The 17,462-nt window shown below is 42.3% G+C and overlaps 1 protein-coding gene across 1 annotated transcript in view; it reads left to right on the top strand.

Moving 5' to 3' along the window:
• The window catches only part of nfkb1 (nuclear factor of kappa light polypeptide gene enhancer in B-cells 1), a 43,214-nt gene that overhangs the window by 11,208 nt on the left and 14,544 nt on the right, over window positions 1-17,462 (top strand). The window contains exons 5-8 of the mRNA XM_051954622.1: window positions 2,480-2,578; window positions 15,215-15,366; window positions 15,477-15,640; window positions 17,111-17,269. Of these exons, the coding sequence (XP_051810582.1) occupies window positions 2,480-2,578; window positions 15,215-15,366; window positions 15,477-15,640; window positions 17,111-17,269 (574 nt within the window). The remainder of the gene's footprint in view (window positions 1-2,479; window positions 2,579-15,214; window positions 15,367-15,476; window positions 15,641-17,110; window positions 17,270-17,462) is intronic.

Genomic DNA, 17,462 nt, shown 5'->3' with positions numbered 1-17,462 from the left:
CGTAGAAACTCACAGAGCTGTGAATGAGTAATTAACGCCTGGAAGTCAATACGTGTTTCAGATATGTAGCTAGCTAAACTTCATACTGCGTTTTTACAACCTTATGCTGCAGAGTGACTTAAGATTTGTCCAAATGGATGTGAAGCTTCATCTAAATAAGTTTTAAGTTGTTTTAATGTCTTTAAACTTGTTCCAGTTTACTTTACTTACTCATAAATGGCTCACAAAAACTTCAGACTCATCCAGAGTTACATGGAACAAAATTTCTCTAAATGTGTCTTAAATGCCTAAAAATGAATGTTTCCCAGAATTACAAAAATTTACATTAAAGTGTTCAGAATGTGCAAAATCATTTAAAAAAATCCCCAAATCTGTCCAAAAATGACAAAAACTTGTTCAAAATTATTTTTTTGTTCATAAGGCCTTCAAACTTTTCCCAAATTACTCATAAATGGCTCACAAATATCCCAAATGAATCAAAAGCTGTCCAAAACAACAAGAACTTTGGCTAAATGAGTTAAAATATTCAGAATAACTCAAAACGTGTCTCTAATTACTCAGATGTCACTCAAAATAACTCAAGACTTGTCCAAAATGACAAAGTTCCTTAGAATGAATTCAAATTGTTCAGTGTCTTAAAATTTGTCCTAAATTACTCAACAGTATTTAAAAATGACTCTTAATTTATCCAAAACAAGAAAAGCTTGTTCTAGTTGGATGTTGATTTTGTCGTTGTATACTCAGTGTGGGACCTTCGTCAAAATCCTTGGTCGTCCGTACAGAAAATTACGGACGACCACCTCCTGCCAAATCCAAATTTTTGGTAGTCCGTACAAATGTCTGGTCGTCCGTAATTCGCGGCGTTTTTTTTTTAGTTGAAGCAAAAAATAAAATTGATTAAAAAGTCACTTTTTTAAAAAATCTTTAATTATATCTTGTGTAACTTTAATACTACACTCCAGTAAAACTTAGATCATCATCCTGAGATCATTATGATCACTTTTAATATGGCAACTCTACAGATCACTGACACCAGCATCAGCAGCTTGACCAGCATCCTCAGACTCAGAGCTGTCCTTGGCAGCTTTGGGGTTTTTCACCCCCTGTATGTATCTCCACACAGTTAGCACAAAGTCTCTTAGTTAGCACAAAAATGTCATACCAAAAAAGTCCTAAGACCACATCATCCCTGAGAATATTCCTTGATAACAAAACCCAAGCGTCTGCCCCAATAACCTGTGTGATCCAAACTGAGACCTGTGTGGAGATGTGGGAATCGAACCTCCAAACATCGAATAATAAGAAAAATCGGAAATGAAATTCTTCATTATCCATTATAGCCCCCTCTGTACTGTCATTCACTGCGCGAAAGCGATGCGCAATGACACAAGATGGCGGCCTCCTGCAGGTTGAGAACCGAGAAGTTATTCGTTGTTTTAAATTGGTAAGAAATCATTTAATGTCTTTCTGAACGGCGGTCGTCCGGGCGGATGAGCAAGAATGTAGATATCGTAATGACGAGTCGTCCGGCCGAGTTTCAGGTCACTACGGACGAGCGGACGAGTGCGAAGGTCCCACACTGTATACTGTACAATAGTTTTACTTATTTAAACCGACAATTCGAAAAGAGTTGTTTTTACCTTGCTGACATGTTTCGACAGCTTCTGCTGTCTTGGACGCTCTGAGGAAGACAGCAGAAGCTGTCGAAACATGTCAGCAAGGTAAAAACAACTCTTTTCGAATTGTCGGTTTAAATAAGTAAAACTATTGTAAAGCTTGTTCTAAATGAGTTACATTTTTCTTGAAGACTTAAATAAATAAATGGCTCAAATAAACTCGAAATTTGTCCAAAATGACAAAAAAACTTCCTGAAAATGTCAAAATTGTTCAGAGTGTCTTAAAACGTGTCCTAAATTACTCAAAAATATCCCAAATGACTCAAAACGTGTCTCTAAATAACTCAGAATTTGCCTAAAATGACTCAAAACTGGTCAAGAATTCTGTAAAAAACACAAAACCAAAACAGCGATGTTAAAAAAAGTTCCTGTTGTTCAAAATGACTCATCTGGAACAAAATTGCTCAAAAATGACAAATACTTGAGACGAGCTAGCTAAACCGGACTCGTGCCACAGTTTGCTCATTAAACAGGAAGTAGCTCCACCTGGTGGAACATCCCATTACTGCAGCAACAGTCCCAGACACATGGAAGCCTTTCCAATGGGCCGAACCCAGAAACGCTGTGAAGTCACACATTTGGTGTTTTGGTGGAACTTTTCCGTGACCGTCGCTGAATCATTGATTATCAGCTGATCGATCGGCCCGGTTCAGTGTTTTAGGAAGAATGTTGTGGGGCATTGTCTTTTTATTGTTTTTTATTGTTTGTTTTTAACTTGTGAAGCACTTTGTGTTACTTTAGTATGAAAAGTGCTATAGAAATAAACTCTGATTGATTTTAACGTTCCGCCGTCTGTTTTCCAGCGTGGATTCAGGTTCAGGTACGGCTGTGAAGGTCCGTCTCATGGAGGTCTGCCAGGAGCCTCCAGCGAGAAGAACAGGAAGACCTACCCCACCGTCAAGGTAAGCAGCAGCTCACCTGTCTGACCTGACAGCAGCCAGGAAGGTCATTTCAATCCGTTCATCTCCAGTACCTTTATTATTGATCAGAGTTCTACCTTCAGACTGAACATCTCCAGAGTTCCAGGTTCTTGAAGTCCATACATCTGGGTTTAAAAAAAAAAAAAAAAAAAAAACTTGCTTATTCTGTCGGAGTCACATTTGAATTCTCTTGAATTTAGCTTTTTCAAAATAAGGTAAAATGGCTCAGAATGACTTAAAAATGACCAATAAACGACTCAAAATAACTCAGAATTTGTCTAAAATGACTCAAAAGTCACTCAGACATCTTCAAAATGAGTTGAAATTATTCAGAGATTCTCAAAACTCTCAAAGATATCTAAAAATACCTCTTAATTTGTTCTAAAAACAGAAAAAGAGGAGTTCTGAGTGAGTTAAAATTGTTCAGAAAGACTTAAAATGGGTCCCAAATTACTCAGAATAACTCAGCACTTGTCCAAAATGACAACAAACTTTTGGATGGATATAAAATTAAGCCAGACCCTTCTTATGTCAATTTTAGCCCTTTTCTGGAAAAACACTCAGATGTTTCTCCTCCTAAATGTCATGGTTCTGTCTGCTGGACTGATGAAGTTCTGATAAAGTCCATTAAAGGTGAGAAATCTGGACCCTCCTCTATGGACCTGAAGGGAAACATTCCCAGTCTGAAGGTGGAACTCTGACCACTGATGAAGGTACTGCAGATGAAGAACCAGATGTTCTGGAGGAACTTTTTTTTTTTTTACAGATTTGGTAGATTTTTTTTATAAGAAATGAGAGCTCTTTAGAGAGCTTCATCCTCTCTGCTGATGTTCCTTGTGTCTGATAGACGTCAGTCTTCAGTTAAACGTCGGATCAGACTGGTTCAACAGACTTTAACGACCTGCTGGGGTTTAAACTGAACCAGAGTGGATTAGTTTGATCTGCAGGACCGTCCTCGTTTCAGAAGTTAGTCTTTGTTGTTCTCACAGGAGCTTGAACTTCCTGTCGTGTTGCTTCTGTTGATGTTTAGAGTCTGAAGCTCCCACATGTTCCGACCAAACCAGAAAAGATGGGAAATCCCCAGATTCCTGCTGCCGTCTCGTAGTTTCACAGACGTTACCCCGCTTCAGCCAAAGAATACATGTGTTAAGCTTCATTAACCCTCTGGACACTGAGCGTTTTTCCTCAGATCAGTTCACAGATCAACCTTCAGAACCTTAAAACAAGTCCACTTTTTAAGGTTTATTTTCTGCGTATTGAGCCACCGAAATGTCAAAAACATGGATACTGTTGCTGCAAAACAACAAAAACGTGGAAATTAATGCAACAAAATGTCAAAAAAATGAATATTCTTGCAGTAAAACATCAAAATTCTGACTATTGATGCTCTAAAATGCCAAAAACCTCATTAGTGATCCATTAAAACATCAAAAACCTGGATTATGACTCATCAGAAATCTGGATGTTGATGCCGTAAACCCCCAAAAACCCAGAAAACTGCAATCTAAAGTCCTGGACTTCCATGGAAACGGAACAATTATGAATAGATAGAGGAGCCAGACATATCTTCTGTCCAGTATGACACGGTTAGAAAGACAGAAAACGTCTTTAAAATGTGTTAAAATTGTTCAGAACATCGTGTAGCTTCTTCAGAGTGACTCAAGAATGTCTCAGAATTTGTCTAAAATGATTGAGTGAGTCTAAAATGACTCAAAACTGGACTGTAGTGACTCAAAGTGGGTCTAAAAGGACAAAAATCTATTCGAAATGAGTTTAAAATGCTCATATGGTCCTAAATGACAGAAACATTAAAAGCATGAAGTTAACTCTGAAACAGTCCAGAATTACTGAAATTGGTCTAAAATGAGGTTTTTAACCATCAGAGAGGTTCATCTCATTTTGGACATTTTATTAAATCATTTCAAACCTTTCTGTTGTCATTTTGCAAAACTTTTTGTGAGTTTGAATCATTTTCAATCTGAATATTTCCATGTAGGGCTGCACAGAGGTGTAGTGGTTAGCACTGTCGCCTTGCAGCAAGAAGATCCCCGGTTCAAATCCCGGCCTGGGATCTTCCTGCATGGAGTCTGCATGTTCTCCCTGTGCATGCATGGGTTTTCTCCGGGTACTCCGGCTTCCTCCCACAGTCCAAAAACATGCTGAGGTTAATTGGTTACTCTAAATTGTCCGTAGGTGTGAATGTGAGTGTGATTGTGTGTCTGTATATGTAGTCCTGTGACAGACTGGTGACCTGTCCAGGGTGTCCCCTGCCTTCACCCGAGTCAGCTGGGATAGACTCCAGCACCCCCCATGACCCTAGTGAGGATAAAGTGGTGTGTAGAGAATGGATGGATGGATGGATGGATGGATGTTTCCGTGTTTCCTCTGCTCATCAGCAGAAAGATGTTTCTCCATCCTGGATGGATCTCCAACAGTTTTCTCCTCTGTTCCTGTTTCTGACTTTAGCATCTTGTGTCATTTTGTTGCTTGCTTGTGTTGTTTTGTGGTGTTCGGTGTCTCATTCAGTCTTTTTGGGTCAGTTTTTGGTCGTTTTTTTTCTCGTTTGTTGTTTTTTTGTCATTTCTTGACCAATTTGTTGGGTTTTTTGTCTCATTTTGATCATTTTTTTCGCATCTTTGGCACATTTTGTCTCGTTGAGGTCACTTTGCATCTTGTTTTTGTTGTTTTATGTCTTGTTTGTTGTTTTTTTTGCCATTTCGTGGCCAATTTTGTCATGTTGTGTCTCATTTTAATAATGTTCTGCGTCTTTGGCACATTTTGTCTCATTGTGGTGACTTTGTGTGTCGTTTTTGTTTGCCCAGTTTTTGTCATTTTGCGTCTCGTTTTCGCTGTTCTTTGTTCATTTCAGTTCATATTCCTGATGTAGTGTCGCACACGATGCATTCAAGGACTCAGGAGGTAGATGGTGTTTGGTGAAGCATCAGATGTGACTAAAGGAACGTTTAATGCTGCGTGGAGGCGGGTGCTTTGTGTCATGTATGTGATCAGAACAAAGCAGGAAGCTGTGCTGCTGTTGATGTTTGCATGTTGAGGCTGTATGGTGGGAAAACCCCTCCAGTTGTTGGGACCAGTGGGATGATGACGATGAGTCTGACTCACCACGTCTCTCTTTTGTCTTTTAATTGATGTCATCCCTCAGATGCATAATTCACGCCCTTAAATACCAGTACTGTCATGTTCTCTGCACATGTTCTGCTGCAAACTCAACTCTACTTCCTCAGAAGCTCTGAGTTTTTTCCCTCCTGTAATTTCCTAATAATTTCTAAGGAAGCTTCCTAGAAATGATTCTGTAATTTGATGCTTTATGTGAAACAAAGCAGGAATTTCCCTGTTTATTGTCTTCACTGTGGACACATCTAATGTTTGTGAGGTCAAAGACACCACAGATAAAATCTACCAAATCCGTAAAAGTTCTTCTAGAACCTCCTCAGAACATCTGGTTCTTCATCTGCAGTACCTTCATCAGTGATCAGTTCTACCTTCAGACTGGGAATATTTCCAGAGTTCCAGGTCCTTGAAGTCCACAGAGGAGAACATTCCCTGGAGAAAGTTCTACAGTGGACCTAGTAGGTTGCAAATGACGCAGAAATGACAACAATGTGCCACAAAACAACAAAAGAAAATGAAAATCTAAGCATTAGGTTTGTTTTTTGTTCAAATTAGAACCAAAAATGACAGATGAGACTGAAAACAACTGAAAGAGACGTAACGACATAAATCAGACACAAAATACCAAAAAGGATACCAGAAGAGACGTTGAGTTAAATTTGAATCCATCAGAAAAGTATTCAGACTCAGGAGGAATCTGTCCAGAAGAACATCTTGGTTTCAGTCACTGATAGATGTTTTTATGGAACGACTCTTTTGTGATTTTCAGCTAAAAATAAAACAAAGAAACCAGCAGGAATTTCCCAACGAACACAAAATATTCCTTCATTGTTTCCCTGTGGACACATTTACTGTTTCTGTTGGGAAAAAGAAGATTTTTACTTAAATACAAGCAGAACACCTCCTTCAGAGGAGTCATAGAGTCTTGGTGGCCTCTCTCTGTAAAATAGTCCCAGTAGAAGCAAACGACTGCAGCCACACAAAGAGCAAAGAAAAGAGGAAATAAATGCAAAAAAAGGTTAATCTGTTTGAAGAAATAACCTGAATAAAGATCAAACCTTCCTGAACCAAATAAACCACAACAGCAGTCTGAGGTTAATCAGTTATCAGCACAGATAATCAATACTAAAGTGCAGAAAATGACTGCACTCTCTTCATATTTATGTGATTTGTGTTCTAGTTCTTTATCACTAGTTATTTAAGTTAACCTCCGTCTGTTTTTAGGGACGTTTGTGGAACTTTTCTGAAGGTTTCACAGGAACCTTTGCAGCTTTTCTTAAAACACACGTTCAACGACAGCATGCCTTTTTTTTTTTACTCCTCTTGAACCCAGACGAGCGTTTCACCCTCCTGTTGTCTTCATTTAAGGATACCAAAAATATTGTTTCCTTCTCTGAAAAAAATCCAAAAATTCAGCAAAAAAATCCCCAAATTTATGAAAATTTGCAAAACCTTCAGGAAGAAAATTGCAATAATTCCTTAAAAATTTTATTTTAAAAAATCCCCCAAATTTGGCAAGAAAATCCTTGTGAATATTTTCAAAAATGAGTAAAAATTCTAGAAATATCTAAAGTGATTCCATATATATAAAACTATTTTTTAAGAACATTCACATAAAAATCAACCAAAATCCAGTGAAATTCACTGGATTTTGGTTGATTTTTATGTGAATGTTCTTAAAGAAACATTTTTAAGTTTTTTTTTTTTTTTTTTTTTCCACCAAAAATGTTAAAATGTGGACATCAGAAGATTCACTGTGGAATTTATTGATTTTCTACAATTCTACAGTTTCATTTAGCAGACGCTTTTGTCCAAAGCATATTTTTCACATTTTCAAACTTTGAAACGAGTCAGTTTGACCCTCAGGACGACGCGAGGGTTAAACTTCCTGCACGTGCTCAGATGTGACCGTTCACTCGGTGACATCGGAGGACGTTTCTGCAGAAGTGAGCAGAGTGTTGGACTGGAAAAGAATCTTGTGCTGGTCTGGACCTGTCCGAGGAGTTTATATACACACACACACACACACACACACACACACACACACACACACACACACACACACACACACACACACACACACACACACACACACACACACACACACACACACCTCTGCAGCGTTTCATGTCTGTTGGGAATTTCCTCCTTCACCCACACCTAATTAAAGGAAGTGGCGCTGCGTCACGCTCAGAGAAGGTGTTGGGTTTCGGCTGGCAGATGAAAGCTGACGTCCAGAGGTGTAACATCTGTGTTAGCGCCCACTCTGGCCCAGAAACACTGACACACTTAACCCTTTCACGCTCACGTCCCAGAAAATAAACAGCTTGTTCTGTAGCCGGATTACAGACTTATATCTGCATCAGAGAAACCAACGTGAGGACGGAAAATTAATAAAATGTTGGATTAACGGTAATTCCGCTCTGGTTTTTCTTTTGACTTCTGGGTTTTAGTAACGTTGATGAAAGCGTTGCCTCCACTGGTTGTTTTTTGATTTATTAATCTTTAAATTATTGATGATTATTTTCCTTCAAATAAAGCAAAGTGAAAATTTATTTACTTTTTTTATTTTTACAGACTGTAAGTCATTGGATAAAGCTTTAGAAATTAGAAGCTGTTACTGTCACATTCAGAACACTGAAAAAATGACATTTTTCAGACGAGTCATAGAGTCTTGGTGTCCTCCCTCTCTAGTCTCTTCTCCTTCAGAGGAGTCAGAGTCTTGGTGGTCTCCCTCTCTGATCTCTTTCTCCTTCAGAGGAGTCATAAAGTCTTGGTGGCCTCCCTCTCTGGTCTCTTTCTCCTTCAGAGGAGTCATAAAGTCTTGGTGGCCTCCCTCTCTGATCTCTTTCTCCTTCAGAGGAGTCATAAAGTCTTGGTGGCCTCCCTCTCTGGTCTCTTTCTCCTTCAGAGGAGTCATAAAGTCTTGGTGGCCTCCCTCTCTGATCTCTTTCTCCTTCAGAGGAGTCATAAAGTCTTGGTGGCCTCCCTCTCTGATCTCTTTCTCCTTCAGAGGAGTCATAAAGTCTTGGTGGCCTCCCTCTCTGGTCTCTTTCTCCTTCAGAGGAGTCATAGGAGTCTTGGTGGCCTCCCTCTCTAGTCTCTTCTCCTTCAGAGGAGTCATAGGAGTCTTGGTGTCCTCCCTCTCTAGTCTCTTCTCCTTCAGAGGAGTCATAGGAGTCTTGGTGTCCTCCCTCTCTAGTCTCTTCTCCTTCAGAGGAGTCATAGGAGTCTTGGTGGCCTCCCTCTCTGATCTCTTTCTCCTTCAGAGGAGTCATAAAGTCTTGGTGGCCTCCCTCTCTAGTCTCTTTCTCCTTCAGAGGAGTCATAGAGTCTTGGTGGCCTCCCTCTCTAGTCTCTTTCTCCTTCAGAGGAGTCATAGAGTCTTGGTGGCCTCCCTCTCTAGTCTCTTCTCCTTCAGAGGAGTCATAGGAGTCTTGGTGTCCTCCCTCTCTAGTCTCTTCTCCTTCAGAGGAGTCATAGAGTCTTGGTGGTCTCCCTCTCTAGTCTCTTCTCCTTCAGAGGAGTCATAAAGTCTTGGTGGCCTCCCTCTCTGATGTCTTTCTCCTTCAGAGGAGTCATAAAGTCTTGGTGGCCTCCCTCTCTGATCTCTTTCTCCTTCAGAGGAGTCATAAAGTCTTGGTGGCCTCTCTCTCTAGTCTCTTTCTCCTTCAAATGAGTCATAAAGTCTTGGTGGCCTCCCTCTTTAGTCTCTTTCTCCTTCAGAGGAGTCATAGGAGTCTTGGTGTCCTCCCTCTCTAGTCTCTTCTCCTTCAGAGGAGTCATAGAGTCTTGGTGGTCTCCCTCTCTAGTCTCTTCTCCTTCAGAGGAGTCATAAAGTCTTGGTGGCCTCCCTCTCTGATGTCTTTCTCCTTCAGAGGAGTCATAAAGTCTTGGTGGCCTCCCTCTCTGATCTCTTTCTCCTTCAGAGGAGTCATAAAGTCTTGGTGGCCTCTCTCTCTAGTCTCTTTCTCCTTCAAATGAGTCATAAAGTCTTGGTGGCCTCCCTCTTTAGTCTCTTTCTCCTTCAGAGGAGTCATAGAGTCTTGGTGTCCTCCCTCTCTAGTCTCTTCTCCTTCAGAGGAGTCATAGAGTCTTGGTGTCCTCCCTCTCTAGTCTCTTCTCCTTCAGAGGAGTCATAGAGTCTTGGTGGCCTCCCTCTCTAGTCTCTTCTCCTTCAGAGGAGTCATAAAGTCTTGGTGGCCTCCCTCTCTGATCTCTTTCTCCTTCAGAGGAGTCATAAAGTCTTGGTGGCCTCCCTCTCTGATCTCTTTCTCCTTCAGAGGAGTCATAAAGTCTTGGTGGCCTCTCTCTCTAGTCTCTTTCTCCTTCAAATGAGTCATAAAGTCTTGGTGGCCTCCCTCTTTAGTCTCTTTCTCCTTCAGAGGAGTCATAGAGTCTTGGTGTCCTCCCTCTCTAGTCTCTTCTCCTTCAGAGGAGTCATAGAGTCTTGGTGGCCTCCCTCTCTGGTCTCTTTCTCCTTCAGAGGAGTCATAAAGTCTTGGTGGCCTCCCTCTCTAGTCTCTTTCTCCTTCAGAGGAGTCATAGGAGTCTTGGTGGCCTCCCTCTCTAGTCTCTTCTCCTTCAGAGGAGTCATAGGAGTCTTGGTGTCCTCCCTCTCTAGTCTCTTCTCCTTCAGAGGAGTCATAGAGTCTTGGTGGTCTCCCTCTCTAGTCTCTTCTCCTTCAGAGGAGTCATAAAGTCTTGGTGGCCTCCCTCTCTGATCTCTTTCTCCTTCAGAGGAGTCATAGAGTCTTGGTGGCCTCCCTCTCTAGTCTCTTCTCCTTCAGAGGAGTCATAGGAGTCTTGGTGTCCTCCCTCTCTAGTCTCTTCTCCTTCAGAGGAGTCATAGAGTCTTGGTGGTCTCCCTCTCTAGTCTCTTCTCCTTCAGAGGAGTCATAAAGTCTTGGTGGCCTCCCTCTCTGATCTCTTTCTCCTTCAGAGGAGTCATAAAGTCTTGGTGGCCTCCCTCTCTGGTCTCTTTCTCCTTCAGAGGAGTCATAGAGTCTTGGTGGCCTCCCTCTCTAGTCTCTTCTCCTTCAGAGGAGTCATAGGAGTCTTGGTGTCCTCCCTCTCTAGTCTCTTCTCCTTCAGAGGAGTCATAGGAGTCTTGGTGGCCTCCCTCTCTGATCTCTTTCTCCTTCAGAGGAGTCATAAAGTCTTGGTGGCCTCTCTCTCTAGTCTCTTTCTCCTTCAAATGAGTCATAAAGTCTTGGTGGCCTCCCTCTTTAGTCTCTTTCTCCTTCAGACGAGTCATAGAGTCTTGGTGGCCTCCCTCTCTAGTCTCTTCTCCTTCAGACGAGTCATAGAGTCTTGGTGGCCTCCCTCTCTGGTCTCTTTCTCCTTCAGAGGAGTCATAGAGTCTTGGTGGCCTCCCTCTCTGGTCTCTTTCTCCTTCAGAGGAGTCATAAAGTCTTGGTGGCCTCCCTCTCTGGTCTCTTTCTCCTTCAGAGGAGTCATAAAGTCTTGGTGGCCTCCCTCTCTAGTCTCTTCTCCTTCAGAGGAGTCATAGGAGTCTTGGTGTCCTCCCTCTCTAGTCTCTTCTCCTTCAGAGGAGTCATAGAGTCTTGGTGTCCTCCCTCTCTAGTCTCTTCTCCTTCAGAGGAGTCATAGAGTCTTGGTGGCCTCCCTCTCTGGTCTCTTTCTCCTTCAGAGGAGTCATAAAGTCTTGGTGGCCTCCCTCTCTAGTCTCTTTCTCCTTCAGAGGAGTCATAGGAGTCTTGGTGGCCTCCCTCTCTACTCTCTTTCTCCTTCAGAGGAGTCATAGAGTCTTGGTGTCCTCCCTCTCTAGTCTCTTCTCCTTCAGAGGAGTCATAGGAGTCTTGGTGTCCTCCCTCTCTAGTCTCTTCTCCTTCAGAGGAGTCATAGAGTCTTGGTGGCCTCCCTCTCTGGTCTCTTTCTCCTTCAGAGGAGTCATAAAGTCTTGGTGTCCTCCCTCTCTTGTCTCTTTCTCCTTCAGAGGAGTCATAAAGTCTTGGTGTCCTCCCTCTCTTGTCTCTTTCTCCTTCAGAGGAGTCATAAAGTCTTGGTGGCCTCTCTCTCTAGTCTCTTTCTCCTTCAAAGGAGTCATAAAGTCTTGGTGGCCTCCCTCTCTGGTCTCTTTCTCCTTCAAAGGAGTCATAGGAGTCTTGGTGGCCTCCCTCTCTCGTCTCTTTCTCCTTCAGAGGAGTCATAGAGTCTTGGTGGCCTCCCTCTCTCATCTCTTTCTCCTTCAGAGGAGTCATAGAGTCTTGGTGTCCTCCCTCTCTAGTCTGTCAGGTCTTGAGGATGTCCTGCTTTAGTCACATTTTCTCATGTTCCATTTTCCTTCCATTTCTTAATGATGAATTTAACTGGACTCCAGGAGATCTTCAGGAACTTTAAATGTTCTTGTATCGTCCTGACTGATGCTTTTCAGTAACATTTCCTCAGTTTCTTGGATCTTCAGTCTTCATGGTGTAGTTCTATCCAGGAGTTCTGATCCACCAGAGACTGGACCTTCAGATCCAGGAGTCTTCATGCTGCAATCACTGAGACTCATTTGCTGACCTCAGATCTGCTGACTTCTAGCTCCAACTGTCACTTTAAAGGCTATAAATACTTATACAATCACTAACTTTACATTTTGAATTAATGGAAATTACTTTGTAGAAATCTGTTTTCACTTTGAAATGAAAGAGTTTTTTTGTGTAAAGCCGAAGTAAAAGTGAGCAGGACTGAAGGGGGTTAATAGTTTTTATAGGTGCTGTCAGTCTCCCACCTCTACTGAACACACCTGACAGTTTGTGTTACAGTCAGATTGTTTCACTTCTGGGCGTGACGACTTCAACACGTTCGAACCAGGAAACCATCAAACTGCAGAGCTCGCTGTGTTTCTAGGAACTGAGTTCTTCTGCCGGAGCGCCGCGAGTGGCCGACAGAACCGGGAAGAGGAAGTGGTGCTGGTGTTTATTTACTGCGGCGGTTGCAGCGTTCCTGCAGCGACGTGACTCGTGCACACGCAGAAGAAACAGGAACAGCGTTTTATGAGCTGGTTTCCTTTGTGTGCAGCGAGTTAAACGGTGGGACGAGAAACTCAGCAGGAGGAACCACAGAGATCACTAAAGAAAGTTACATTACAGGAGACAGATTAGCAAGCACCGGATTATTCATATGATTTTAAAAACCAACATTTATTTACAGTTTGGAAGCTTACATAAACTGGATTATCTCTAGGCAGCTCCTGTTTGCGGTTATCAGATACAGTGCCGTGAAAAAGTATTTGCCCCCTTCTCAAATTCTTATTTTTTTTCATATTTTCCCCGCTTTAATGTTTAAGATCATCAAACAAATATAAATATCTGACAGAATGCAGTTTTTAAATGATGATTTTATTTATTCAAAGCTCCGTGGCCCTGTGTGAAAAAGTAATTGCCCCCTCAACCTATTGACTGTTGGGACGCCCTCAGCAGCAACAACTGAAATTGGAAAAGGTTTTCTATAAATGGCAGTGAGTCTTTCACATCACTCTAGAGATGTTCTGGTCCAATCTTCTTTGCAGAATCGTTCTAATTCAGCAACACTGGAGACTTTTCCAGCATCAACGTCCTTTTTAAGGTGCTGTCAGCGTTTCAATCAGGTTCAGGTTCAGACTTTGACGAGACCACTCCAGATTATGAAGCTGTTCAGAAATCAACTTTCTGGTGTGTTTTGGATCACTGTTCTGCTGCAGAACCCAAGAGAGCTTCAGCTGGAGGTCAGGAACTGATGGCCAAGAGTTCTCCTTCAGGATGTTCTGGTAGAGATCAGAATTCATGGTTCCATGAACCGCAGCGAGTCGTCCAGGTCCTCAGACCATCACACCACCACCATGTTGGACTGTTGATGATGTTCTGTTTCTGAGAAGCTGCTAAGGTCAGTAACTGGTCTAATGGGGCTTCTGGTGTAGCCCCTTGGGCTGGTAGCCTGGCTTCTAGAATGGATAGTGGACCATCTGAGGTCGCTGGAGGACCTTGAGCTGGTGGGGGACTTTGGGCACCTTTGGTTGCTGTGGAATCTTGGATTGTCGGGGGCCAGATATAACGAGACACACACCTTCCAGAAAGCTCAACTTTGGTCTCATGAGTCCGTAGAATATTCTCCCAGAAGTCTTGGGGATCTTTCAGATGTTTGTTTCCTTCATGTTCTTTCTGGTCAGCAGTGGTTTTCTCCTTGGAACTCTGCCATGGATCCATTTCTGTCTGTCTCTTCCTTATTGTTGAGTCATGAACTTTTGCTTTCCAAAAAATATGATTAGTCACAGACACACAAGGGGGGCAGTTACTTTTTGACACAGGCCCAGGTAGGTTTGGATAGCTTTTCTCCCTTAAAACATTAAATCATCATTTAAAAACTGCGTTTTGTGTTTACTTTGGCTATCTTTGTCTGATATTTACATTTCAGGGAAATATTTAAAAAAAATAGAAATTTGAGAAGGGCAAATACTTTTTCACTGCACTGTATGTGGACATTTACAGTGAATTTCTTTGATACTTGATAGAAATTCTGATTCTCAGAGAAGAGCTGCTCTGTAAATGATTTCTGAGCAGGGTTGTGGTTATTTATTTGTCATCTTCTGGGACTGTAATTCTCTCTAAATCTAGAACCTCGATTTTGATGCTGAAATGAACGACTTCTTCCGTTTTCATTCGCAGTATCTTCATTTCACATCTCTCACGGCACTTCCTTTACCAGTTAGGTTGAGTTTTTGTCGATATGAGTGACACTAAAACACCCACATCGATTCTTTCATGAGATTTCAAAGGAAAACTTGCTCTTATAGTCGCTTATACGCCCGTTTCATGCCAGCAAATTTAAGAATGTGATGAAAACTTACAATCTTGGAGTTTAAAATCACCAGTTTTTGGGGCTAAACACGGTGTGTCTCCTCTCCAGAGTCTCTGAACTCCATAAAAGATCAATTATAGTTTTTGTTTTTTTTGCAAACAAGATGAATTCTTGATCATCAGTTATTGACGACTCATTGCAAAACCAGACTTATTGATAAGATGATGCAGGGAAGTTTGAAGGCTTCTCCAGTGTAGACCAACACAGGTATGCTCAAGTTATTTATTTTATTTATTCTGCAAACGAGATAATTTAGATTTAGGATCACTGTGTCCCTTTCTGTTATTCAGTGCTGCACTTTAACCCTTTTTTCTAGCAAATCTCTTGGACAGAAGATGGAAATATTTACTGCTTCTACTCATTTCTTCCCTCTGTGAATGGTAAACATGGCAGAGCTGATGTCTGATATGTCGTACCAGGTGAAAGTTTGTCTGAACCACAGCAGAGAAACACAAACGGTGCATCAGATCAGCTCTTGTCTTCTTTTTGACTCATCTGAGGTTCAGAAACCACAATAAGATCTGACGAGGCTGATATCCAGTAATTCAGCCGAATTAGTTGTCGCTCAGAAATTTAACCACATGATCTTCTCTGTAAACTGTCAGATCTGGATTTGAAGTAATAAAGTTCATTCCTGTGTTTCAGATCTGTAACTACCAGGGTCAGGCCCGGGTGGTGGTCCAGCTGGTCACGGCGCTGACCCCCCTCCCTCAGCTTCACGCTCACAGCCTGGTGGGAAAACAGTGTGATAAAGGAATCTGCATCGCCGACCTGCAGTCCAAAGACTCCAGCATCAGGTCTGCAGGCACAGAAAGACCAGTACAGGTCCAATAGGACCAGTACAACTCCAGTAGGGAACGTTTCCAGTAAAACTCCAGTTAAACCAGTATAACTTTGTGTTCCACAGCTTCCCCAACCTGGGGATTCTCCACGTGACCAAGAAAAACGTGGCGAAGACCCTGGAGGAGCGGATGGTGGAGGCCTTCAGGATGGGACACAACTGTGGAGTCTCCATCCACCCCGAGATCGACGCCCTGCAGGGGGAAGTACGAGTCCCCAGAGAGCTGAGCGGTGAGTTAGGCAGCAGGTAGTAAGAGTGCAGATTAGGGAACATCTACTGGTAGTAAGAGTGGACAATAGGGAACATCTACTGGTAGTAAGAGTGGACATTGGGGAACATCTACTGGTAGTAAGAGTGCACATTGGGGAACATCTACTGGTAGTAAGAGTGGACATTAGGGAACATCTACTGGTAGTAAGAATGGACATTGGGGAACATCTACTGGTAGTAAGAGTGCACATTGGGGAACATCTACTGGTAGTAAGAGTGGACATTGGGGAACATCTACAGGTAGTAAGAGTGGACATTGGGGAACGTCTACTGGTAGTAAGAGTGGATGTTGGGGACCATCTACTGGTAGTATGAGTGGACATTAGGGAACATCTACTGGTAGTAAGAGTGGATGTTGGGGAACATCTACTGGTAGTAAGAGTGCACATTGGGGAACATCTACTGGTAGTAAGAGTGGATGTTGGGGACCATCTACTGGTAGTATGAGTGGACATTAGGGAACATCTACTGGTAGTAAGAGTGCACATTGGGGAACATCTACTGGTAGTAAGAGTGGACATTAGGGAACATCTACTGGTAGTAAGAGTGGACATTGGGGAACATCTACTGGTAGTATGAGTGGACATTGGGGAACGTCTACTGGTAGTAAGAGTGGATGTTGGGGACCATCTACTGGTAGTATGAGTGGACATTAGGGAACATCTACTGGTAGTAAGAGTGGATGTTGGGGAACATCTACTGGTAGTAAGAGTGCACATTGGGGAACATCTACTGGTAGTAAGAGTGGATGTTGGGGACCATCTACTGGTAGTATGAGTGGACATTAGGGAACATCTACTGGTAGTAAGAGTGGACATTGGGGAACATCTACTGGTTGTAAGAGTGGCCATTGGGGAACATCTACTGGTAGTAAGAGTGGCCATTAGGGAACATCTACTGGTAGTAAGAGTGCACATTGGGGAACGTCTACTGGTAGTAAGAGTGCACATTGGGGAACATCTACTGGTAGTAAGAGTGGACATTGGGGACCATCTACTGGTAGTAAGAGTGGACATTGGGGAACATCTACTGGTAGTAAGAGTGCACATTGGGGAACGTCTACTGGTAGTAAGAGTGCACATTGGGGAACGTCTACTGGTAGTAAGAGTGGATGTTGGGGAACATCTACTGGTAGTAAAATAATAAATTAACTTAGAGGTTCTTCCTAACGCAAAACTTTTAGGAAGGAAAGACTTTACTGGGACTATTAAGTTTTTTTTTTAATATTAGGACTTTTATTCTCGAAAATTAGGATGTTTTTGGAATATTAAGGTTGTTTTGGAATATTAGGACTTTTCTACTCACAGTTGGATATTTTTTAAAATAATCTTTTGACTATGGATGTTTTGTCTCGTGTTCCTTCTGTCTTTATTCTGAACAGTGTTTCTCAACAGATTCTTTTTTTTCTCGTGTGTTTTTGTCGTCCTCAGACCAGCAGCGATGCGTGATCTGCAGCGCGGCGTCTCTTCAGGCCAAAGAAATGGACCTCAGCGTGGTCCGGCTCATGTTCACGGCGTTCCTGCCCGACAGCGACGGAGGTTTCTCCAGGAGACTGGAGCCGGTCGTGTCGGAGCCGATCTACGACAGCAGTGAGTCCAGACGTTCTGAATAATCCACCCGTTAGCCTGGTTCCACAGTGGACCAGAGGGAAATTAAACATTGAAGCTGCTGGAAACCTCAATGAAAAGAGGCGATAATGTGAAGTTTCAGTTTGGTTTCATTTTGTCATTTTTCCGCCTGGTTGCAGGTTTGAAACTAAGAGATGAGAACTAAAACGTCACT

This window comes from Acanthochromis polyacanthus, chromosome 10 (genome assembly GCF_021347895.1).
Source record: "Acanthochromis polyacanthus isolate Apoly-LR-REF ecotype Palm Island chromosome 10, KAUST_Apoly_ChrSc, whole genome shotgun sequence".
Taxonomy (NCBI): domain Eukaryota; kingdom Metazoa; phylum Chordata; class Actinopteri; family Pomacentridae; genus Acanthochromis; species Acanthochromis polyacanthus.
This window is presented reverse-complemented; position numbering and strand designations above follow the sequence as displayed.